This window comes from Andrographis paniculata, unplaced genomic scaffold (genome assembly GCF_009805555.1).
Source record: "Andrographis paniculata isolate CXL003 unplaced genomic scaffold, ASM980555v1 Contig57END, whole genome shotgun sequence".
Lineage (NCBI taxonomy): Eukaryota > Viridiplantae > Streptophyta > Magnoliopsida > Lamiales > Acanthaceae > Andrographis > Andrographis paniculata.
The window spans coordinates 5887038-5913424 of record NW_026137592.1 but is presented as its reverse complement, the minus strand read 5'-3'; the positions used below and the strand labels follow the sequence as shown (position 1 = coordinate 5913424).

General features: G+C 35.6%; 3 protein-coding genes and 1 long non-coding RNA gene across 4 annotated transcripts; 3 read left to right on the top strand and 1 right to left on the bottom strand.

Moving 5' to 3' along the window:
- The first annotated feature begins 10511 nt into the window (after nt 1-10511).
- Nucleotides 10512-12947, top strand: LOC127257365 (probable pectinesterase/pectinesterase inhibitor 51). Its single transcript, XM_051283750.1, has 2 exons — nt 10512-11640; nt 11745-12947. The coding sequence occupies exons 1-2, from the start codon at nt 10635-10637 to the stop codon at nt 12461-12463; spliced, it is 1725 nt and encodes a 574-aa protein (XP_051139707.1). The 5' UTR covers nt 10512-10634; the 3' UTR covers nt 12464-12947.
- Nucleotides 12948-13450: 503 nt separating this feature from the next.
- On the bottom strand, nt 13451-13870 carry LOC127257366 (uncharacterized). Its single transcript, XR_007839967.1, has 3 exons — nt 13781-13870; nt 13579-13700; nt 13451-13500 (listed from the first exon to the last, which is right to left on the bottom strand). It is a non-coding gene; the product is annotated as an uncharacterized LOC127257366 (long non-coding RNA).
- Nucleotides 13871-19039: 5169 nt separating this feature from the next.
- Nucleotides 19040-20476, top strand: LOC127256902 (uncharacterized). The gene has a single exon (XM_051283128.1). The coding sequence runs from the start codon at nt 19040-19042 to the stop codon at nt 20474-20476; it is 1437 nt and encodes a 478-aa protein (XP_051139085.1).
- A 193-nt stretch (nt 20477-20669) lies between these two features.
- On the top strand, nt 20670-24461 carry LOC127256901 (uncharacterized). Its single transcript, XM_051283127.1, has 2 exons — nt 20670-23168; nt 23256-24461. Exons 1-2 carry the CDS (start codon nt 20706-20708, stop codon nt 24459-24461), a joined length of 3669 nt encoding a protein of 1222 aa, XP_051139084.1. The 5' UTR covers nt 20670-20705.
- The last annotated feature ends 1926 nt before the right edge of the window (nt 24462-26387 follow it).

The window sequence follows — 26387 nt, the reverse complement described above, 5'->3', positions numbered from 1 at the left end:
GTCATGATTATTAAGAGAGGTGTATTATTGCATAATAATTAAGACAATTATAAATTTATATCCTCCTTCCGTCCCAAAAGAGTTGTCTTATTTTTTCATTTTCGTCAATCACAAAACAAATGTCTTGTTTGTTTATTTAGTAACTGTGATCCCCACTTCATAACAAAATTATTATTACTTTTTCAAACTACCCCTAATTATTACTCTAACCTACTTTTTAAAATCCTTAAAAAAACAAGGGCATTCTAGTCTTTTACATTCTACTTTATACTCACTTTTAATTAAATACTATTATTCCTTAATTCTCGTGCTAACTCCCAACAAAACATCTCTTATGGGACGGAGGGAGTATAATTTAAGGAAATGGCATATATAGTTATAACATTTCTTTATTATGACGGTGATCATAAATCAAATTTGGATCATTTCAGAAAAAAAAAAAAAACAAATCGAAAATTGTAAGCTTAACACCGATATTGATTGAACCGATAAAATATACTAGTAAATTTGGAATTTCGAAGAAGATGGATCAAAATAATGTGCATTCTGGTGAATACCAACATTACGTGATCGAAGATGAAATTAAAAAACAAAATTGTGAACATAGTAATTTTTATTTTTTTCATTTATTGCGAAAGTATCGTAGTGGCAAATTTATTTTACATCATATATGAACTCTTTGAACAGCATATTATACATATAAAAACATCATACTTATATTAGCTATCCAGTACGTCAATAGTCGCAGTTAGGGGTTACTGAATCATCGCGGAAATCAATTAAAAGTAAAGACATTCAATAGTATATTGCAATGCTTCAAATCTACTTTAAATATAAAATTCAATAGTTATGCGGATGATTTGTGTGAAAAAACAAAAAATAAAGCGATCGGAGTTATTTCATTGAGACGATTTTAGATTTTATTGTCTGTGAAAATAAATATTATGTAAATATTGTCTAAAAAACAAATACAATATTTCACGAAATGATGTGATCAATATTTTTCAAAAGTAATTTCGGTAATTGATTTATATTTAATGCATGAATAGATCTTATATATTAGGAAACAAAAAAAGTTAAAATTACCCATTATAATGAATATTTCACGTGTAGAGACTATTGCATCATATTGCGATTATATGAATATCATTTTAAGAATCGTACACTGTGTGTAGTTTACCATAAACATCATAATAGTACTAAAATGACATCATAAGTGACAAATGTATACATCATTATATTTTTCATTAGTAAAATATTCCCTAAAAAATTATTATCACATTTAATCAGGGTGGAAAATCAAAATCAAAATTGATTTTATCATATAAGGTAACAAGTATCAAATTATATCAAAATTTAGAGTGTTAGACTTATTTACAATTCAATCTTGTTTTCTCTTAAAATAGGAACAATATCCAAAATAAAAAAATAAAAATTGGAGGATTTATACGGGTTTTAAATCAAATCTTATTCCACTTATTTTTTATTATTATATTAATATCAAAACATCGTATAGAATAAATATCTCATCATACAAAAAATAATTATTAGTATTTACTTGCAATATTTATGCTGAAATGAAATCATACTCTCGCATTATATAAAGCAATTCATAGTACTATGTGTAGCATAATTTATAACATAATGCATCATTTACTTCTCCAGGCGGCGGCGTGGCTGGGTTGGCGCGGGGAGATTTCGCATCGACGAGATTAGGGCTAGGGTGATTTGGATGGACAACTAGAGGCAAGCAATGGCGGTGAGTGTGTAGTCGACGGCGGGAGGGGAAATACGGCGGCGGCGTGGCTGGGAATCATGCGGGGAGAGATTGATCCGACGGGATTAGGGTTGGGTGATTTTTTTTTTTGCGTGAGGGGGAAACTTACGGCATCGTGAGTTAATTAAATTAATTTTTGGATATTATTACCTTAATAAAAATATTGTTGCAATATCATATTTAAACACTGTAAATATCATATTATATATTTATATTTAGTACACGGTTATATATTGTTGATTATGAAAAAATATTAGATTTATTAAAAAAATATAAAAGTATTTATTTAAGAAATATTATAAAATTAATACATTAAAAGATAAATGCAAGAATGTGAATATTACCTCCATCCGCAAAAAAAAAACAATATTTATTTTTTCCACGTAGATTTTTTAACATTAGTATTATATTAATTTATAGTGAAAATGACAAAAATGCCCATATTAAATAGTGTGATAGAAAAATAATGATATTTGTGTAATATATTGGAAGTTATAAGAGTATTAATTATATTAGGTAGATAGTACATTTACTAAATTAGAAAATAATATCTTTTTCCCAGACGAACAAAAATGAAAAATGATATTCTTCTTATGAGATGGATGAAGTATTATTTTTCAAACCTAATTTCCTCAATTGTGGCTAAATTTGATTCGTGGGTAGATCTTGAATTTTTAAAAATAAAAAAGTCAAAATTACTCATTACAATAAATATTTCACTGGGTGAAAAGAGTACATCATATTGTAATTATATGAACATCATTTCAAAATAAGGTATACTATTGTAATAATATTGTTACGATGACATCATACAAGACAAATATATACATCATTACTTTTACGAATATTTTTTATTTGGAAAAAAACTATTTGCATATGTTTCTAATTTATGTAAATTAATATTTTCAAATATAAGGTATCCACTTAACATATTTAATTTTTTCTTAATTAATCACCATTCAATTAATTTTTTTGAAAATCTCTAAAATACCCTCGACAAATATCAATAAATGGATTAACATAAGAAATGATCTGACGGCCATGGTACAATCATGATCATCTGAATATTATAAAGAGTTAAGGATACCAGAAGCTAAGGGTGAGCAAATTTTTCGAAATTCGAATATCCGATCCGAACCAAACCAAAATTTAAAATTTGATTCGGATTTTCGGATCGGTTCGGATTACAAATTTTAGAAATTTCGGATTGTCGGATCGAATCGGATTGGTATACTAAAAATTCGATCCAATCCGAAATCCGAATTATAATTTATTAATATTTTATATTATATATTTAATATTTTAATAAAAATATAATATTTTATTATAAATATAAAAATAAAATTATTAATTACATATTAATATACTTCATCATTATTTATTATTTTATTATGTATATTTATTATTTTAATAAAAAAATTAAAATAAAATATAATATAAAATATAATTATATAATACTACCAATTAATAAATTATACCAAAGTCCAAACCAAATAGGCAAATACCCAATTTTGTACGAGTAGAAATTAAAGACTAATTCTAGTTTCCATTCGTAGTGTCAGTCGAGTTGTTCTCCCAAGTCCCGACCCCGCCGCGAACGCCGCCATCGTTTCGGTCGTTCCTAATTCCTATCTCCTCCTTGCTCGTCATCGTCCATTCGCCGTCATCGTTCCTACATCTATTTCTCTCCATTGTTCGAAAATATTCATTCTCACTGCTGATTCGGTTCGGTTTGATCACAGTTGCTACTTCCATTCGGTTTGTTCACTTCGGTGGACTTTTTTACTTCCGTAGAGTTTAAATTATTGTTTTTTTATGATTATTTCGATTGTTTGTTTAATTTTTTTTTATTATTGAATTATTGTTTGTTTGTTATTACTCCTATATTCTTAAGTTATTTTGTATTTTGGTTTTTTAGTACTGAAATTTGTTGTTTGTTGAATAAGCATGTTGAAATATTAAATACTTCTGTAGATACATTATTTATTGTTTAATATGTAAATTTGATTTTTTATGTAGATATTTTTTTAAAAAAATAAATTATATTGATTCTCATTATTGATCTTAAAATATTGACATATGATGTTAATATGTTGAATAAATTTTTTTTATTGTTGATTTTTAGTATAAAGTAGACGCTTTCTACATTCTAGTATCTTCACAAACAGGTCTTACACTATAGATTATTCGGCAGCAAGTTGTAATGTAAGTTTTTATTTATTTATTTGTATTAAAATATTTTATTTACAATAAATGAATTATTAACTCACCGGATCCTTTTGATATCGAATAACATTGAAATGTTTGAAGATACATCTGAAAGCACTCGTGGACTTGGATTATCTGTTGAAAATACTACGCATGATGGTGATGGAGGTGGTGGAAGTTCTCAACCTACTCAATCCCAATGTAAAATTAGAAAAACTATGCAAAAAATATCACAGGTTTGAGATTATTTTCAGCATTTTATAGATAAAGATATGAAAGAGAAAGCTAAGTGTGTGCATTGTGGGAGAATATTTGGCCGTGATTCTAAGAATGGGACTACTACACTTAATGCTCATTTGAAAAAATGCAAAAATGTTTCAAACATAGATATTAAGCAATCACAATTGATTTTTCCATCCGGACAAAGTTCATGTCATAGTGCTTGGAGTTTTGATAAGAAGAAGTTAGGAATGTCTTAGCTCATATGATTATTGTTGATGAGTTACCTTTTCAATATGTTGAAAGAGAGGGATTTCAATACTTTATGTCTAAGGCTTGTCCTAAGTTTAAGATTCCATCTAGATGGACAATTTCACATGATTGCTCTAAGTTGTACGAGGATGAGAAAAATTTGTTGATGACATTGTTGAAATCTACAAATCAAAGAGTATATCTTATTACTGATACATGGACTTCGATTCAAAAAGTGAACTACATGTGTTTGACAGCTCACTATATTGATAATGACTGGAAATTGGTCAAAAAAATTCTCAATTTTTGTCCAATTTCTAGTCACAGGAGTAGAGACATTGCTTGAGAAATTGAGAAATACTTGCATGATTAGGGTATTGATAAGATGTTCACTGTTACTGTTGATAATGTTTTCTCGAATGATGTTGCCCTAGTTTTTTAAAGAGAAACTATCAATCAATGGGGTGAAAACATCAGAAATTATAACCATATGCACATGAGATGTATTGCTCATATCTTCAATTTGGTGGTGCAATATGCTTTGAAAGAATTGGGTATTCTGTGAAGAAAATTAGAAATATTGTTCGATTGTTAGGTACTCGGGATCTAGATTGAACAAGTTTAAAGAATGTTGTGAGTTATGAAAGATATCAAGTAAGAGTTTATTGTGCTTAGATGTTCTTACCCGATGGAACTCAACATACTTGATGCTGGAAGCAGCAATTGCATTTGAGAAAGTTTTTTCTAGGTTTGATGTGCTAGATCCGATTTATAGAATTGATCTTGAATCTAATGACGGGGTGCCTAGTTAGGATGATTGGATGAAAGCAAAAATGATGATGAATTTTTTGAGGATTTTCTATGAGGTGACTTGTAAGATTTCGGGGTCTTCATACGTTACTTCTAATTTATTTCTTTATGAGATTTACAAAGTTCATATTTTATTGAAGAATTCCATAAAAGGTAAAGCTGATGAATTAAGTAAAATGGCCAAAAATATGAAAGAAAATTTTGACAAATATTGGAGATATCTAACTAAGATGAATAAGATAATATTCATGGCCGTTGTTGTTGATCCTCGATACAAGTTGAAATGGGTGACACTTGCATTGTCAAGTATGTATGATGTTGAGTGGGCTAACTCAATTGCAAAAGAAGTTGAAGATGAGCTGTATGCTATGTGTGGTGATTACAAGCAACCAATTTTTATGGAAAAAACTGATGAGCAAGAAGAAAGAGAATTGCCGAATGTTGGAATGGATGATGGTGATGCACTAAAAGATGCGTTGAGAAAGGTGGGATCTATATATGAAACTTTTCATCATAAAGATGATGGTAATGATCTTCTTAAGTTTCTTAAAGAAGATATTGAGAATGGAGGACCGACATTTGATATTTTAGATTGGTGGAAAAATAATAAATATAAATATCTCATACTTTCCCAAGTAGCCCGTAATATTCTAGCAGTGCCTGTCTCAAACGTAGCATCGGAGTCGGCATTTAGCATTGGAGGACAAGTACTTGATCCATTTAGGAGCTCTTTAAGTCCTAAAGTTGTGGAGTATCTCGTTTGTGCTCAAGATTGGCTTCGTAAATCTGCTCCTTTCAATATTGAAGAAATTTTTCAAGATGTCGAGAAAATGAAAAAAGGTATTTTAATATTTAAGTTTTATGCATTATTTAAATTTTTTATTTTACTTTGTGTATATAAATAATATATATTTTTTATGTAGGTATGAAAGATTTATTACTTCCATCTTCAACTACGACACAACTGTGATAAAAGACGACAATATGTATACTTTCCGTGCTTTTCTAAGTTCAATTCAATTTATATCTATCTATCTTCCTATTCAAGGTTATTAAACTTTTTATTGACATCATTATTATTGTCCATTTCGCAGGTTTTTTCTCTTCAATCCGAAAATAATTGATTAAATGGTTAATGATGTTTTGAATTTAGTTTTGAAGTGAATAATCATTATAGTGTGACTATGAATGAGTGAATTTGCTTGGTGTTTTGTTGCATTAACAAATTCAATAGACTTATTTGTACTTACTTTCTTTGTTGAAATATGCGTTTAATTTGTTTGTTGCATTAGAAGATTTATTTAATTATTTGTGCTTAGTTTCTTTGTTGATAAATGATCGTAGTTTGTTCATTGCATTAAGAGGTTTATTTGTGTCATATTTTATACATTATGATTTTGTTTTTTTTTTTAAATATTATTTCAAAAAAAAAGTTTTTCTTTTTTCGAATTTTTTGGTTTGGTTCGGATTTTTTCATCAGAATTTTGAAGTTTAGATTTTTTTTTTCGAATTTTCGGATTTCTTCGGATTTTTTAATTCGGATTTCAAATTTTCAAATTTTGAATTTCGGTTAATTCGGTTCCGTTCGAATTACCTTTCTCAAAAATTTTGAATTTTTGGATCGGTTTGAATTTGACGAAATCCGAACCGAAAATACAAATGCTCACCCCTACCAGAAGCCGGTGTTTTAAATGACGTCATTTCCTCTGCGTCAAGGCTTTAAGTTACAAGCTAAATTTAAAAAATAGATGCAATGTTATAGTTTAACAAGTGAATAAATGAAAGTTTAGTATGTCAGACTTGGTGCAGCCCTTGCCTTCTTCAAGCCGTGGAATAAAGAAACAATGATTGTGTATTTTGTTTCATTTTGTCAGACTTAAATCAAATCAAATACAAGTGGGACCAACAGCCATGTAAGAAATTGAAACTCTTTTAGACATAAAGCATTGCATATGCTCTAACATGCTCGGCCGGTTTGGTTTATGAATTTTTTATTTTTAGCATTGAGATTTCTTGATCAATATATATTTAGGATTTTGAATAATTATATGTTTTTGGTGATAAAGTTACATGAGATTTATATTTCTCACATATTGTTTGTTTTTTATATGAGTTTGAATTTTTTGTAGTATAAATGATATAATTGTCCCATATAGATTTTATTTATTTTGATAAATTAAATCTCTAATTTATAATTAATATAAATTGAAAATGTATCAATAATTTTTTAGGAATGACAATAGGTTCGCGTAAATTCGAGACCCGACCTATATATTTGAAGTTAAATCTAATTATTTGAGTATTGGGTCTAGTTTTTGGTCATGTTCGTGGTATTTTAATCGGGTCTAGGGTATAAGGCGGACCCTACCCACACCCGGACTCGATTTCTAATATTAATATATCAACCGAATATATAAAAAAATAATTTTTAACAATATAATTATATTAAAAATATTTTTAAGTTTAATTTATTCATTATTATTATAATATTTTTTTTAATAAAATACATAAATTTTAATATATGGCGGGTCCGATACATGTGCAATTTTAAATTAAAATTTAAAAATTGTAAGAAAAGAATTGGATTTGTCGGATCCATTGGGTCTTACCGGGTATAGTTTCGGTCAGATCCGGTATAATCGGATCCAATTTAAATATCGATTCTAATAATATATATTCGGGATGGATCTCAAATCTGGCTGAACCCGACTCATTTTCATCCCAATAATTTTATAATTCAAATAAAATTTATAATAAATAATAATTTTAAACAATGAGTTTATTAATTTTTTTTAAAAAAATAGTGTACCATAAAAATAATATAAATTTAATTTAACATATAATTCAAATGATAATTAATCTTAAAATTATTTAAATTTTATTTTATATAAATATATTTATAATATATTCTATTATCTTTTTAATATAAGAGGATATAAAAATATAATTTAAAATCCGATGAAATAAGATTTAAAAGTAACAGGGTGCGAATTACTTAAAAAAAAATTATGAGATTTTGTATCCTTTTTAAATTCTAACATTTTAAATTCTATCCTTTTGGTTTTTGGTTTTGGATTACATGATGATTTGTTAAATTAATTCAGCATGTGCTGAATTAATATTAACCATTGATTATAGAAGGATAATTTAGGTTTAGTTGGGTGTATTTAATCCGAATTTTAAAAAGTTTTTTAAAATTTAGGTTTATTTAATCTACACTTTTACTTTTATTTTTTTTAAATTTGAGTGTATTCAATTCAGATTTTAGAAAGTCCTTAAAAATTTTGGTATATTCAACAATCATGGATTTTTAAAGTCCATAGATTTTGTTGAATTCTTTATTAAAATTATTAACAATTTACACTGTATAGAATCTCTGGTTGGTTATGAGTTTGAGATTTCAATGGATTTTCAAAATTTTAAAAAAAAAATACGTATCATTTTTTTTATATCATTAATAACTATTTATTTTTTTATATATATTTAATATTTTATTATAATAATATCATAAAAATAAAAAAATATAGATGTAAATAAAAAAATTACAAAATATTTTAAAATTTTATATATTTGAAATAATACTAAAAATTAAATATATTTAAAATAACAAAATAGTCTTGATCAAATGGTTCAAATTTATAATTAAGAGTTTTGATTTTTTGAAATATTAAATCAAAATTAAAATCTTTTACGATTTTAATTTTTATTTTCTTATTTCGATTTTAATTCCGTCGATTTCAGTTTAAAAACTACCGATTCTAGTTTACACAGTTAGTTTATATTTATTCTTTTTTAATTCTTTTATTTTTTAATTTCAATTAAAAAATTATAATTTTATTTTACTTATAAATATACATATATTTTGTGTAAAAAGCTATATAAATAATAATAATAATAATAATAATAATAATAATAATAACAATTAGATAGTTATTACAAGATAAGAATTACTTACGTTGAATAATAATATAATAAATTCGATCAAAATAATAATATAACAAAAATGTATAAATATAAAATTATTATTATTATTAAAAAGACTAAATTGCACAAAATTTACATATGGTTTCATGAAATTGCACCAAATTCTCCATACTTTTAAAACTGCGTTAAACTCCCTCGTGGTTTCATAAACTTCGCGTCTAACCTCCTCAGCGGTCCTTATTTAACGGTATTTGACCTAAATGCGCTCAAATTGCGAATAAATTTTAGAATCTCAATTTCTAAACCCCTAAAATTACAAATATATTTATTTTGTATATATTTAGCCTAAAATAATAATAAAAATATACTCTTAAAAGTTGAAAAAATAACTATTTTTTTAGTATATTTACTATTTTTTTAGGGTAAATATAAAAAAATAAAAAAAATATATTTGTAATTTTAGGGGTTTATAAATTGAGATTCTAAAATTTATTCGCAATTTGAGCGCATTTAGGTCAAATATCGTTAAATAAGGACCACTGAGAGGGTTAGACGCAAAGTTTATGAAATCACGAGGGAGTTTGACGCAGTTTTAAAAGTAGAGGGAATTTGGTGCAATTTCATAAAACCACGGTGGATTTTGTGCAATTTAGCTTTATTAAAAATAAGAAATGAGAATAATAATAATAATAATAATAATAATAATAATAATAATAATAATAATAAATATATTTTTTGAAAAGGAATATATTTTTTATATTTTTTGTTAAATATTTGAATTATATATATATACACACAAGTATACTCCATATATATGAAATTATATGAATATATCAATCAAAAAAAATATTTTATCCATAAATTATAAATTATAATGAAATTCAGATAAATCAATAAATAATCTAATCATATCTTTTGAAATCCATATAAACTAATAAACAAAAATTCTATAAAATTTATAAATTTATATAAATTCATTAAAATTTACCTGACTTTTTAAAGTCCAAATCATTTAAATCCTAATTAAATAGACCCCTAATTGCATTCTATCAAATTTTTGAACCAAAATTGAAGTCGGCCCAGCCCAGCTCAGCCCGTAAAATATGTGGGCCTTTGGCCGCAAATTCCACAGAAATAATTGAATAGAGTTGAGTTGAGTAAATCCATCACCCACCACGCACGAGCTTTCACCAAATTAGGCTCGCCGACGGGAAGGGAAGGGAAGGTCCCCACGCGTAAATCGCCCACTCTTAACTTCTCCCTCCATCTCACTAATATCACGTCAGATCGCCCTCCTAGTTCTATTCTCACCTTCCCTTATTCTTATCCCATTTCATGCCTGTCCTGCTTACAAATTGAATTCATCCCGTGACTCCATCTCCTTCCAAATCGCTAACCTCCAAGATTGGCTTGTTTGTTTGTTTCTTTGTATGCAGTTCAGATAATGTACAAAACCCCCTCAACCCAACCGTCGTCGCATTTCATTTTCATAGCAATGGCAGCATTCCTCTCCTTCCTCCTTGTATCTCTCCTCCTCTTCTTCACCATCTCCGCCACCTCCCCCCGCCATCATTCCGACAGCGTATCGCCTTCTGATTATAATAACAATAACAGTATCATCAATGAGACCTGCAAGGCGTCACGTGACCCTACCGCGTGCCGGGCCTCTCTGTCCCAGTCTAGTCACATGCCGCCGTCCCCCTCCCCGCTGCAGGTCATCCAATCCGCACTGTCGCTTTCCTCGACCAATCTTATCAACGGCCGCACCATGGTTCAGCAAATTCTGAACGAAGCATCCGCGACGAATCAGAACCGTTCGATGGGCGCCAAGGCTTGCCTCCAGGTGCTGCGTTACTCGGAGTACCGGATGAATTCGGCGGCCGAGGCTTTGCCACGTGGCAAGCTGAAAGATGCCCGGGCCTGGATGAGTGCCGCGTTGGGCTACCATCACGGCTGCTGGTCGGGGTTCAAGAACCTGAACGACACACCCCTGGTCGACAAAACGCTGTCGTTTTTCTACTCCTCTCTAATCCCATCCACCACCACCGCCCTCGCAATGATGGTCAATTACGATCTCTTCGGCGACAAGACGGAGTCGTGGCACCCACCGAAGACCGAGCGTGACGGCTTCTGGGAGCCCGGATCGGAATCCTCTGCATACGTCGGCGGCGTCCCACGGGGACTTAAACCTGACGTCACGGTGTGCAAGGGAGGCGCGTGTAATTTCGGTACCGTGCAGGAAGCCGTGAACGCCGCCCCCAATGAAGCGGCGGGTTTGGGTAGCCGTTTCGTGATATGGATAAAAGCAGGAGTGTACGAGGAAACTGTCCGGGTCCCGTTGGAGAAGAAGAAGGTGGTTTTCTTAGGGGATGGAATGGGCAAAACAGTAATTACAGGGTCCTTGAATGTCGGCCAGATGGGCATGTCCACCTACAACTCTGCCACTCTGGGTAAGAAACTAGCTATGAATGACGAATGTTGCAAGAACTCATTCTCGATGGTTTTAATTTAATTTAGTGTGATCTCTAACATTTTGGTTCCTGGTTGGTTAAAGGTGTTTTTGGAGATGGATTTATGGCAAGTGGTCTGACGATCCAGAACACAGCAGGTTCGGATGCTCACCAAGCAGTAGCTTTTGTATCCGACAGTGATCTCTCTGTGGTCGAAAACTGTGAATTTTTGGGCAATCAAGACACTCTATACGCACACTCCTTACGCCAGTACTACAAGTCATGCCGAATCCAGGGCAACATCGACTTCATATTTGGAAACTCGGCTGCTTTCTTTCAAGACTGCCTGATCCTGATCGGGCCCCGGGAGTTGACATCCGGAAAGGGAAAGGGGGAAGGGGAGGGGGAGAGCAATGCAGTGACAGCCCAGGGCAGAATGGATCCGAGTCAATCGACTGGTTTTGTCTTCCAAAATTGTGTGATAAATGGTACGAATGCGTACATGGACTTGTATCACAGCAATCCTGCAGTGCATAAGAATTATTTGGGCAGGCCGTGGAGGGATTACTCGAGGACTGTTTTCATTCGCTGCACTATGGAAGCTCTTATCCATCCGGATGGATGGACGCCGTGGAGTGGTGACTTTGCATTGAAGTCCCTGTATTATGGTGAATTTGAAAACAGAGGGGCTGGGTCTGATGTGTCGAAAAGAGTGGGGTGGAGTAGCCAGATAGGTGGTGAGCATGTTTATGCATACTCGGTTCAAAATTTCATTCAAGGCCAGCACTGGATCCCTGCAGCCTCGCCTCCACCTGATGCTTAAAATCAGTTAGTGCTGCATTTCATTTTCATTTTCAACAAGCTAGATAAGGATTTTTAAATTTAATGGGGAAGTGATCGTGATCGTGATCGATCCATCCATCCATCCATCTTTGATTAATTTGTTAAGTTGAAGATTGATTTTTGCCTACCCTTGGGGAGGGTAGTTTTGAGCGTGTGGTGTTATGGAAGTGGCAGGCAAGGGTGGTGGGGTGGGTGGTCATATCTGAACATACATTACATATGAAGGGAGGTGAAGTTGTTTGTTATTGGGAAATTAAAGCAAGGAGTGTGGGCAAACTCGATCCATCCATTCCAATCCATGGTGTATGTTGAGGAGATTCTGATGACATTCTATTCTCCTGTATGGATCCCGTCCAGTTTTATGCATGGATGGTTATGCACAGCACAATCTCCATCAAGGGCTGATTAGAGAGAGAGAGAGAGAGAGAGAGAGAGAGAGAGAGAGAGAGAGAGAGAGAGAGAGAGAGATGAATGGAACTAACTAACTACAAATGTGAGGGGTTTTTTAAAAAAATGGCCTAAGTCAAACTGGTTTTTAAAATTCTAGCCCTCAAACGAGTTGTGAAAACTACTATATTTATATAATGTAGTAGTTTTCAAAACTCTTTGGATCTAAAATTATATATCTTTTCAAAACATCTAAGAACTATGAGTATTCCTATTCTCCACCACTGATGGGTTATCTGGAATATGCTGAACTAAGCCCAGTTGCCGAAGCACTCTATCTATGAAATGATGTTCAATACATCGCTCATATAACAAAGGTCCTTGGTAACGGAATAAAGTTGAAGGACAAGAACGTGGTAAACTATCGTATAAATTGGGCTCGTAAGGACGCCAATTAAACTGCACCAAAAATATAATATATTTATATTAAAAAATTATAACATAAAAGTTATATAATTAATAATAAGTTATTAAAATACCTGTCCATTTCCTTCATGATCAAGAATGTCACGTATAGCATCCACACAACCATGAACAGTTGGAGTAAAATCATGTTTACCCCGAGCCCACCTACAATAACAAAATACAGTTTGAGAATTAAAAATACAAAATATTTTTGTTAAGAACTACTTGTATAAATCACAATACCTAGCTCCGTAAGGCGCAGCAGGAAGCATTACACCATTAGCAAGCATTTGAGGATCGAGAACAATAGAGTTTATTGATTTAATTCGAGGAGCCAACATATGTAATCGAGACCATGCCCAAATCTAGAAAATAAAATAAAATACTTAAACAACAAAAATAGTGTTCTTAAATAAATTTAAGATGTCAATTTATATAAATATACCTGCAACAATGTGAGGGGGCCACTAAGATTTTTTCTTTTTACTCCAATAACTGCTAAACAGAGATTATGATATAGACATGCAAGGCAAGCACTTCCCCAACTATACTTATCAGAAAGGTCAAGTTTCTGCAGATATGACAAGTAAATCAACCGGACCCTACTACCATCTGAATTCGGAAGTATACTACCCATAATCATCAATAGCATAAATCCACGTGCCCAACACTCTACTTTTTCTTCGGGACTATCATCATCGATTTGAAACTCAGCACTCTTCAAATGATCTTCTAAAGTAGAGTGCAAAATCCATGGTCCATGCTTGAAATATTCTGGGTCAAGAGACAATTGTAACAAATCCATACAAATCTTTGAAGAGTGCTCTATGGTTTGTCGAGATGTGGCATCACTGACAACAGGTTTACCATCGAGGGGTAACTGATATATCATAGCAACATCTTCTAATGTAATTGTTGCCTCGCCAAATGTGAAATGAAATGTGTGTGTTTCAGGACGCCATCGCTCAACTAATGCTGTCAAAAGACCAGGATCATGTCTAACATGTCCAACTCTATATACTCCATAAAATCCAATACGATTTAATATCTCGAGGACCCTAGGATGTCATAATGTAGATATACTAGTCCAATATCTTTCCGGACAAACAAGACTAAACTTATGATCAGTTAATTCACCATTCCAAATATGCTCAGAACGGTGTGTAGATTGAAGATGCAGTAGACAATCGTTACTGGGGCCAGGCAATCCCTCCCGATATGAAAACATCACAAAACACTGTCGACCTTCCAAATTAAACATATATGTTAAAAATATGTGGTTTAAATTTAGTATATATATAAATATAAATAATGCTTATATTGAAATTCATAGCCTATTGTGTTAAAACAAATAAAGCCCTTGAACACAAATATAAATTCCTACAACTTATATTAACTCAATCAAAGCACTTCAAAACTACATTCAAACACAACACTTCCAAACTACATTCAAATATAACACTCGAAATCTGTTTTCCCCCACTTGTATAATGCTCATTCATAAGCAATCAACTACAGAAGTTTCTCACACACATCCTATTCATACCAAGAACTAATGAAATCAAAGGCTTAAGTATTCCTGTACCAACTGATGCACTAACCTTTGTATATCTGCCCAGTAAATGCCAATAGATGACCACTCTTGAGTATCTGTAAATCATAAAAAAGTAATTACAAAAAATTAATTATAAATCATGAAAAAAATTCATTTATAAACATAAATATGGCAATAGAATATGCAATATTACAAAAATTAGAAAAAATATATATATCATAAAATTTTTAAATATGATAAATAAAAATTCTGAAAATTATATGATTATACAATAAGAAATAGTAAAAAGTAAAAGATAAATAAAAATAATAAGATAATACCTTATGAATCTGGATTGAAACAACTTTCAAACTTTTTCAACAATCCGATAAGAAATCAGAGATACAATAGGAGGTGCTGATTTAAAAAAAAAAAAGCGATACTCAGACAAATTTATATGAAAACAAACAAAACACAAAAATTACAATATCCGTCAACCAATATTTTCCAAACCAATAATCAAAACAAAATAGAACGAAAGAGAACAAAATTTTGAAAATCAATTACCATATAAGAGCAACACCAACGACAATGGTAGAGATTGACAAAAGAAATTGCAGAAAACCCACAGTGTCGTCGCGCAGAAGAAGAGAACGAAGGGAGAATAGGTTTAGGGCTTAAATGATATTTATTCTTATTTTTTAATAAAAGTATTTGTAGTAGTTTTCAAAACTACTATATTTGATAATTTAGAAGTTTCAAAAACTTCTGAAATTATATATTTAGGAGTTTTGAAAACTACTACATAATATAAATATAGTAGTTTTCAAAACTCGTTTGAGGGCTAGAATTTTAAAATCCGATTTGACTTAGGCCATTTTTTTTAAAAAGCCCAAATGTGAGCTACGTGTACTCTATCCATCTATCTATCTCTCTCTATGATTAGAATATTACACCAAATTTGAGGATATGTTTTTTCAGCCACAGTTTTGAAGATTTTACTGTTGGTACACTGTAGGTCTGAGTTTGGACGTGAGACTCCCTACAGTGACAAGGTCTGACACACTAGAGGAATAAGCCTATACAGTTGTAATTTTCTTATATATATATATTAGTGTAAATGTATTTGGTGAGGGGTATGCACACCTACTCCACCTTCTCCCCTCTATTTTCACTACCGAGTGCAGATTTTCATTCGACAGGAGCGAGATGCCCCAACAACGGAGAGTCCGAAAGTGAAGGGGGAATTGTGAATCGACAGCAGCAATGCGATTCGATGATGATTCGAAGTGAGGAGCGGTGTCTGCTCCGGTCGTTGGCCCCTACCCAGCCGTTATGGAGTAATTTTAAGTCGTTTTCTTTTACAACGTTGTACCCTTCCGTATCCGGTGTTATGACGTGTAATTTGTATCATCAATGGTGTTCGCACGGCAATATGTAACGAATTGTTAATGTTCTATGTTGGAACGAATAGATTACCCAATTAAAATTCTTTTTCCATACGACTACTACTATTGTCCACCGGCAAAAAATATCAATATTTTGGTAATTTTTTTTAATCTTTTTTCAATGAATAGTTTGGATATTCAATTTTTAAAAAAAAAAAAAATTACTTTTTTTTATTGGGAAAAATGTTAATAAAATAAGTTTATACAAGTACTTATTTATTTGGAAATTAGAATTAAATACATCCTTCCATTTTAAAGTTTGAATACAATCCCATCCATCTTGACTTTTCAATTTTGCCCTTTTTCATCATATCTAATTGCAATCATAGTCACTGTGCAATAGGTTTTTTTTGCACGAAAGAGTAACGGAAAGCCAATTTTGTGATCGATTTTGAATCCAAATCTCATCGAGCAAGAGTGAAACGGGTAAGGCAAAGGTTGAATTCTAGATTGCGATGTTCTTTTAGTATTTTTTTTTTTTTCTGCGTTGATCACAATGTTATTGTGAATGGTCACGGCGGAATATCACTCTTTTCCAAATACTAACCACACCAACATTCAATTGAAGACTGTAGACACTAAAAATATATGTCTAAAATCAATTAAATATCATGTATTTTGGAAGAAAATAAAATTCCAATAAAATAAATATATGGTATTTAATTATGCACATATGTTAATTTTTGTACAATAAATATCAACCATTAATGCAAAATCTGCTTAAAATGGAAGATATCGTACAAATATTACGTGCATAAATAGAGCCATAATAAATTTGGCAGCAAAATAAATTAATCTTGTCAATAAAGGAAGTATATAAATTAATATCTTCCAAACAAGGCAATGATATAAAGATCTTGTCAATAAAGGAAGTATATAAATTAATATCTTCCAAAAAAGCAATGATATAAAGATTTTGACGAGAAAGGAAGGTGCATAATCAAATCCGTCAAAAATGGAAAACGGCATCCGAGGGAAAAGGAAAGATTATAAAATCTTTCCATCCACGTGGCACCATCCGAAAAGGAAGCCAAGGCCACCCTCCCCTATAAATAGGAGCCTTGGCCAATTCATTTAGACCCGAAGTTCATTTGAAGACTCGCGCAAGGGTAAGTCTCTCTAGACTCTCTGCAATGTTCTTCATTGTTCTTCGTGTCCTTCGAAGCGTTCTTCGTCGAAAAGTCACCGATTTGGACAAATGATCCAATATTGGTTGACGAATCGATGAAGTTAACGTTCTTCGTCGTATGTCCGAGCCGGAGGAAGGATCAAATCTCTCAAAGCTATCGAGGAATCCATCAAAGCCAAGGAAGAGCCTCCAAAGTCGCTCCCAAAGCTTGAAGATGTTCGTCGCGTTCTTCATAAAAGGCGCAAACCAGGCCCTCTTCGATCCAAAAGTCAAAGGGACACGCCGCCAAAAGCGTTATGGAGCACCAAATCTCTCCCAAAGATCAAATCCGTCGGATCATCCAAAGGAGGCATCAATCCAAAGCCGACGATCAAAATCGCCAACACGGATACCAAAGTCCTAAAAAGCCGGCGAAGTCAAACCGAAGACCAAAATCCCTTCGGATCAAAGAAGCCACCCAAATCCAAATTGGAAAAATGGATCGACCCGGAGAGAGAATCAAAGGATCCGAATAGAGAATAGGACCCGCATTAATTTAAATTAAATATAATTTGTACAAATTTTGTGTTTATAAAAATATAACACAATTTTTTTGTCTACAGATTTTTGGCACGCCCAGTGGGACAACTCTACCTTTCATCTCTCTTTCCGTCGAATTCTCAAACGATCAATGGCTTCCTACAAAATCAAGACTTCCAATGCTGTGTCGAAAGCTGCTGCTCTAGCCGCCACCGCCAAAGGAGTCGCTGCTACTACATCAAGAACCTCAAGTGCTTCAATGAATGCTGGAGTGATGACACGAAGTATGGCTAAAAGAGTACTGTCATTTTCCGAGGATGCACATCCGAAAATCACAGAGCAAAACTCACTCTATGAGGAGGACGAAAGCTTCAAGAGTACCTCCGCACCGGGCACCCCTCAAGAAGTTGCAACTCGTTCGACTGCATCGAGTTATGCCCCGGTGATGACCACGAACGCTTCAAACATAGAAGACCAACTTGTTGCACTGGCCAAAGTTGTTGAAGGGATGTCTCAACACATGCAGCAACAAGACAATGTCATCGCAAAACTGCTTGCAAAATTGGACAAGCCGGAACCAACCAACCAGAATGCTTCGGAGGCCCAAAATGAAGCAGAAACATCCATGGATCAACGCCACGGTAAAGAAAAAATGGCGGGACCAATGCCGTTTCAAGCATCATCTGACTCTTTCATCCATCTATCCCAACTTGACGAGTATATCAAAGGAGCTCTCAAAAGGGAGTTTGAAGGAAGTTCAAGGCCAACAAATATGTATGCCAAGCCTTACACTTCAAGGATCGACGCCCTCAAGATGCCGTTGGGATATCAACCACCAAAGTTCCAACAATTTGATGGCAAAGGCAACCCAAAGCAGCATGTGGCACACTTCATGGAAACATGCAACAACGCTGGGACATACGGCGATCTCTTGGTAAAGCAGTTCGTACGGTCATTAAAAGGCAACGCCTTCGACTGGTATATCGACCTGGAGGCTGGTTCCATCGACAGTTGGGAGCAGTTGGAGTACGAGTTCTTGAACCGGTTCTACACAGCACAAAAAGGACCGTCAGTATGACAGAACTCACCAATACTCGTCAATGGAAAGATGAACCAGCAATCGACTACATCAACCGCTGGAGGAGTTTGAGCTTGAACTGCAAAGACCGGTTGTCTGAGGCCTCCGGTATAGAGATGTGCGTCCAAGGAATGCACTGGGGGTTGAAATACATCCTGCAAGGGATCCGACCCCACACTTTCGAAGAACTTGCTACCCGCGCTCATGACATGGAGTTAAGTATGGCTTCAAGCGGGATGCACGGACCACCAGTTCAAGAATCTTCAAAAGCAAAAAGATACGAAAGATATGATGCCGCAAAGAAGGGGAACAACGCCCCTATCAAGTCTTTTGGAAAAGAAGCCTTGGCCATAAAAGCGACGACCAAAGCACCTATGAAGATCCAAAGTAAAGAAAAGGAAGTTGCAAGGAAAAGACAATCAACTCAGACAGAAAGACCGCCAAGGCCAACCCTTAAAGAGTTGCAATCCAAAACTTATCCTTTCCTGGATTCTGACGTCTCGGGAATCTTTGACGATCTACTCAGAGAAAACCTCATTGAACTTCCGAATTCAAAAAGACCGGAGGAAGCTGGAAAGGTTGATGACCCAAGATATTGCAAATACCATCGTGTCGTAGGACATCCCATCCATAACTGTTTCATCTTTAAAGACAAAGTCATGGAGTTGGCTCATGAAGGAAAGATCACCCTTGAAGACGATTCTGTTTCTGTTAATGTCACTTCAATCATGTTCGGGTCTCTCGAAGTTGACATAAAAGACAAAGAATCATATTGTCTCACTACCGAGAAAGGTGGCAAGGCGATCAGAGACAAATCGAGTGAAGAATGTGCCACGATAACTTTCACTGATGAAGATTTGGTGTTAGGATCCAAACCCCATAATCGTCCATTACTGGTCGTGGGTTATATCCATGAACAAAGGATTAACCGGATATTCTTAGACGGAGGAGCTGCAGTCAATGTCCTTCCTCTATACACATTGCAAAAATTGGGAATACCAGTAGATCAGTTGTTCGAGAGTCGTATGACAATACATGGATACAATCAAGAGGGGCAAAGAGCACTTGGCACCATAAGATTGAGACTCTTAATCGATGAAATGGAAACTAACCCTTTGTTCTACGTGATAGACGCAAAGACATCTTTCAACGTTCTTTTGGGAAGACCATGGATACATGAGAATGGTGTAGTTCCATCAACGTGGCACCAATGCTTCAAATACACTCAAAATGGAGTGACAAAGAAAGTTCTTGGAGACACAAAGCCATATGCAGAAGCCGAGTCACACTTTGCGGACGCCAAATATTTCTCTACAGAAGCAAAAAAATCCAAGGTACATGAAGATGTCAAAGCACCACAACCAAACTTGGGGGCAAAGTTAAGAGATAAAGAAAAAAACACCTGCCTCAGGTTCTGCAGACTCATTAATTGAGCCTCTGAAAGATTTGACTCTTCCGAACCCCACTCAACCCAATCTCCCCATCACAGACAAGGAATGGAAAAGAAGAAAAAATAGAGGCTATGCGATTGCAAAAGGACAAAAGCTTTGGCCCAAAAGCCTACAAACTTCTCACAAAAGCTGGATATAATCCAAATGAGGAATCACTGCTGGGAAGTTACCACCACAGACAACCCAAGGTTCGAGGGCTGGTCTTGGGTACATGCCACAAGCTCCCGTACGCATCGCTATCAAAAGGGCTGCAAATCATCATATCACCGAAAGCGAGACTTTGTCTTCCAATTCACCTCAAAAGGGGAAGAATGCAAGAGTATCGGTTTTCGAGAGGCTAAAACCTTCTGTCTTCACAAGGTTAGGACCAAAGATCAATAAAGAGAAAAACAAGACGAATTCCACATCAACAAAATATGTGGAGATGGATGAAGAAATCAAGAGCCGCTTTCCATCCCGCATGACGCGTCAAACAAAAATGACGATACATTGCGGTAAAGTTTTAAAGGCTAAATGGCAAACCGTTGTCTTCACCAAACCCAAAGAAGATAATGAAGAAAGTGTTGCATCATCCTGCTACATCACTGAAGGGGGAGAAGAAACAATGATTGAAGAAGATGCAGGAAATGCACCCGCCGCGCTTGAAGAAGGGATCAAAGCTGCAGTGGACGAGTTAGAAGAAGTCAACTTGGGAAATGAAGATCACCCAAGACCTGTCTATGTCAACAAAGAGCTGGGTGAGGATGATATGAATGCCTACATCCGACTTCTCAACGAATTCCAAGATGTCTTCGCTTGGTCATATAAAGAAATGCCCGGCTTAGACCCGAAAGTTGCGGTCCACCATCTAGGTGTGAAGAAAGGAGCTCGCTCTGTGAAGCAAGCGCAACGAAGATTCCGTCCTGAACTCATCCCTCAAATTGAAAATGAAGTCAACAAACTCATTGAAGTGGGGTTCATCCGGGAAGTCAAATACCCCCAATGGATTTCCAACATCGTGCCTGTAAAGAAAAAGAATGGACAAATCCGAGTTTGTGTGGATTTCCGAGATTTAAACGAAGCATGCCCAAAAGATGATTTTCCTTTACCCATAACTGAATTGATGATTGATGCAACGACAGGACATGAAGCGCTTTCTTTTATGGATGGATCATCTGGATATAACCAAATTCGTATGGCACCTGAAGACGAAGAGTTAACCGCCTTTCGTACACCGAAAGGTATCTACTGTTACAAAGTTATGCCTTTCGGATTGAAAAATGCTGGGGCAACCTACCAAAGAGCAATGCAAAAGATCTTTGATGACATGCTACACAAAAATGTAGAGTGCTATGTTGACGACTTGGTTGTCAAATCCAAGAGAAAAGAAGATCACCTGCAAGACTTAAGAAAGATTTTTGAAAGGTTGAGGCGCTACCAATTAAAAATGAATCCTCTCAAGTGCGCTTTTGGAGTCACCTCCGGAAAATTCCTCGGATTCATTGTCCATAGTCGTGGAATTGAGATTGAACAGGCAAAGATAGATGCCATCACAAAAATGCCTGAGCCTCGTAACATCCACGAGCTAAAAAGCTTACAAGGAAAATTAGCATATATAAGAAGATTTATCTCTAACCTCGCTGGACGATGTCAACCTTTCAGCCGAATCATGAAGAAGGGAGTGCCTTTCCATTGGGATGAAGCATGCAAGAAGGCATTCCAAAGTATCAAAGACTACTTGACAAAGCCACCAGTGCTGACAGCCCCAATTCCTGGACATCCGTTGACGCTTTACATCGCTGCACAAGAGCGTTCAGTTGGAGCCTTGTTAGCACAGGAAGCCAATAAAGGGAAAGAAAATGCCCTTTACTACCTCAGCAGAATGATGACACCAAATGAACTAAACTATTCACCGGTGGAAAAGATATGCTTGGCGCTCATCTTCGCCATAAAAAAGTTGAAGCATTACTTCCAAGCGCACACTATCCGGTTGGTGTCCAAAGCAAATCCCTTGAAATATGTCATGTCAAAGCCTGTCCTTTCTGATCGACTCGCGAGGTGGTACCTGCAGCTGCAACAATTCGAAATCATATATGTACCACAGAAAGCTGTAAAAGGACAAATATTGGCTGACTTCCTTGCTGATCATCCCATCCCCGCTGAGTGGGAGTTGTCTGACGACTTCCCTGATGAAGACGCGCTTTTTCTCGAAATCACCCCACCATGGAAAATGTATTTTGACGGCTCATCACACAAAAATGGAGCTGGAGCCGGAGTAATATTTGTCACATCACAAGGAGAAGTCCTTCCATACTCTTTTGCCTTAAAAGAAAAGTGTTCAAATAATGTGGCTGAGTATCAAGCACTCATCCTCGGCCTAAAAATGGCGGTAGATATCAAGCAACGCCAACTTCAAGTATACGGGGATTCCAAGCTGGTTGTAAATCAAATCACTGGAGAGTTTGAAGTGAAGAAACCAGAACTAATGCCTTACTTAAAGTATGCTAAGGCACTCATTGAGTTACTCGGGGATGTCTCTATTGAATATGTCCCAAGGAAAGAGAATGGGCAAGCTGACGCTCTGGCTAAATTGGCATCGACTCTATCCATCCCGGATCAACAGGTGTATATTCCGATACGCAAAGTTTGGGTGGATTCCTGCAAGTATGAAGAAGAAGAATGTGTTGAAAAAGAAGTAAATCACCTCATCGAGGTGTTTGAAATTGAAGAAGAAGAAGAAGATTGGCGGCAACCAATATTAGATTTCTTAAAATATGACAAGCTCCCGAGTGACCCGCGCAGACGAGCAGATATCCGAAGAAGAGCTGCACGCTACGCCTACTTCAACGGCATACTCTATCGTCGGTCGTTCGAGAACATGTTCCTTCGATGCCTCGGCAATCATCAAGCCAAACAAGCTATGGAGGAAACTCATGCCGGAATCTGTGGAGCTCATCAAGCTGGCCCAAAGTTACACTTCCGAATAAAGAGGATGGGGTATTATTGGCCAACCATGGTTAAAGACTGTATAGAATTCGCACGGAGCTGCCAACCGTGTCAATTCCATGCTAACTTTATCAATCAACCACCGGAACCATTGCACCCAACTATTGCTTCGTGGCCATTCGATACCTGGGGCATGGACGTTGTAGGACCACTCACAAAGTCGTCCGCTGGACATCTCTATATCTTGGCCGCAACAGACTACTTCTCCAAATGGGCAGAAGCAGTTCCTTTGAAAGAAGTCAAAAAGGAGACGGTAGCTGACTTCATACGAGTCAACATCATTTACCGTTATGGAGTTCCTCGGTGTATCATCACTGATAATGGAAGATCTTTTGCCAATACTCACATCGACAAGCTTTGTGAAAAGTTTGGCTTTCAACAAAAGAAGTCCTCAATGTATTATGCACCGGCAAATGGACTCGCAGAGGCATTCAATAAAACACTTTGTAACTTGCTGAAAAAGGTTGTCTCCAAATCAAAAAGAGATTGGCATGACCGCATTGGTGAAGCTTTGTGGGCCTATCGTACTACATTCCGCACTCCAACACAAGCGACACCATACTCACTTGTATATGGGGTCGAAGCTGTCCTCCCATTGGAAAGACAAATTCCTTCACTAAGGATCGCTCTCCAGGAAGAATTGACGACCGAAGAAAATGTCAGATTAAGACTCGAAGAGCTAGAGGCTCTCGACGAGAAAAGACTACAAGCTCAACAAAGACTGGAGTGTTATCAAGCACGATTGTCTCGAGCTTACAATAAAAAAGTCAAATCACGATCCTTTCAAATCGGGGACTTGGTTCTTGCTGTGAGAAGGCCCATTGTGATCAACTTTCGTTCGGGAAATAAATTTTTATCCAAGTGGGATGGACCCTACGTCGTCACTCAGGTTTACACAAATGGTGCATACAAGTTGACATCTCAAGACGGACTCCGGATAGGGCCAATCAACGGGAGGTTCCTCAAAAGATATTATGCGTGAGACCTTCAAATCAAATCAAGACTCCTTAGCATGAGGATAAACTGCAAAATAACAATAAAAGCAAATTCAAGTTGCTTTGAACTACGTTATGACTTGATCCCTTTACCGGGTACGTAGGCAGCTTGAGATATACCTTCAAGTTCAGTCAAATAAATAAAGAAATAAATAAATAAGTGATAAAGGATTTGGGTAAAAAAAAAAAAAAAAAAAAAAAAAAAGCTCAAAAAAAAATATATATATAAAAAAAAAAAAAAGAAGAGAGAATTTAAATTTATTGATTGGCAATCAAAATGAAGAGTACAAATTGATCTTAAACATTAAGATTATACAACTCTTCTTTGCTAATATCCAACAACTCTTCTAAGCTTTTTAAGTATTCTTCGTCTTGCGCGGGGACATTCTCTACAGCGGCGAGTTCATCCTTGACTTCAGCAATTTGAATGGTGATATTCTCATTAACTCCTTGACGTCGCTTAATAAGGGAAATATTCTCTCTTTTTTGCTCTTGTAAAGAGCGAAGCTTCACGTCAATATTCTCCACACACCCCTCTAACTCCTTAATAGCTTCGCACTCCTCAACATGCCTCGTCTCAAGGTGCGACAGTCGATCTTTGATCTCGGAAATCTGTTGGTTACGAGCCGCTAAGGATACAGCGTCGATCGAGTCAGAACATGCCTCATCAAAAGATGCAGCGTCATCAAAAAGGGCCTTGACTCGGTCCTCAATATGAGAAATGTCAGAATACTGAAAGCTTTTCATTGATTGGAGCACTACATCAACCTCGTCCTTAATCGAGGAAAGCAAACGAGCTGGTGTCCTCAAAAGCTTACCCCGAAGATCCGACCATACTTTTCCTATATATTCGCGTTGGATCTCTTTCACAAAATTCGCGCCACAGAATTCTGAAACCGCGGGCACAACGGAATGAACAACTATTGGCTTGGTTGGAGCATCCTTTACTTGCTTATTGCAAACACCTCTGCTTTCTCCAATCACCTCAACAATAGAATCTCGGCTCGCCATCTTTTCATCCATACTCGGGATTCTTTGCTCCAACTGAAAAAGGGGATAAAAAAAAAAAAAAAAACGGATCATGTCAAAAAAAAAAAAAAAAAAAAAGAGAAAAAAAAGAGAGATAGAAGTTACCTCTCTCGCGAAATTGCTCGAAGAATGGTGTCGGCTCGAACGAGGACTTGACGGGTTGATGATATGAGGATCTCGACGAGCTCGCTTCCAATGAACATCATGCTCACTACTGCTTCGTTCAGAGACCGAGGGTACCGTCCGCTTTGAAGAACCGACATTGTGAGTACTTGAATTTCCATTGTTCCTCTCAGGAATACCCGAGATAAGTAGCGGCATTTTTCGAGCTTTATCCGATGGCTTGGTCTGATCGGTGGTCTTTTGTACCGGCGGGATATACTTATCCAAGAAAGACCCGCAAACTTGAGTCCACCACTTCTTGTATACGTCGGAAGAAAATCCCCTCGGAATCGCAGGAATGCGTGGAAGAATAACTTCGGCTGAAGATTTCAAGTAAGTACTTTGGTGCCAATGTTGATAGCCTTCCTCAAAAGCGCAGCAACGGACGTCTTTCAAAAGAACTCCGGGAATCTCTTGGAAAAAACCAAATTGACGGCAAAAACGGTGGGGACTATACGGCTCCACGAAGCATCGAAATCCATCCCGCAAAGTCAGAAAACAAGAGCGAATGGAGATGAAGTATTCTTGCTCGTAGTCTTCGCGCTTCCCGTCATCAACAAACCGTACGTCGAAATCTTTCATGATCATGGTGCAAGCCCAACGAAAGTAGTCACCGCGTAAAATCTTTCGGCATGCAACATCTGCTCTATACGCACGAGCACTAACAGCCCCGGAGTGCTTCACCATCCCCGGACCACGGATTCCCTTCCATACGCCGTAGT

Excerpts from the sequence above, each read along its gene's own strand:
- LOC127256902 (XM_051283128.1), top strand. The coding sequence starts at position 19,040 with ATGACAGAACTCACCAATACTCGTCAATGGAAAGATGAACCAGCAATC.
- LOC127256901 (XM_051283127.1), top strand. The coding sequence starts at position 20,706 with ATGCCACAAGCTCCCGTACGCATCGCTATCAAAAGGGCTGCAAATCAT. Across the intron at positions 23,169-23,255 it reads AAGAATGTGTTGAAAAAGAA|CTCCCGAGTGACCCGCGCAG; the intron begins GTAAATCACCTC and ends AAATATGACAAG.
- LOC127257365 (XM_051283750.1), top strand. The coding sequence starts at position 10,635 with ATGTACAAAACCCCCTCAACCCAACCGTCGTCGCATTTCATTTTCATA. Across the intron at positions 11,641-11,744 it reads CTACAACTCTGCCACTCTGG|GTGTTTTTGGAGATGGATTT; the intron begins GTAAGAAACTAG and ends GGTTGGTTAAAG.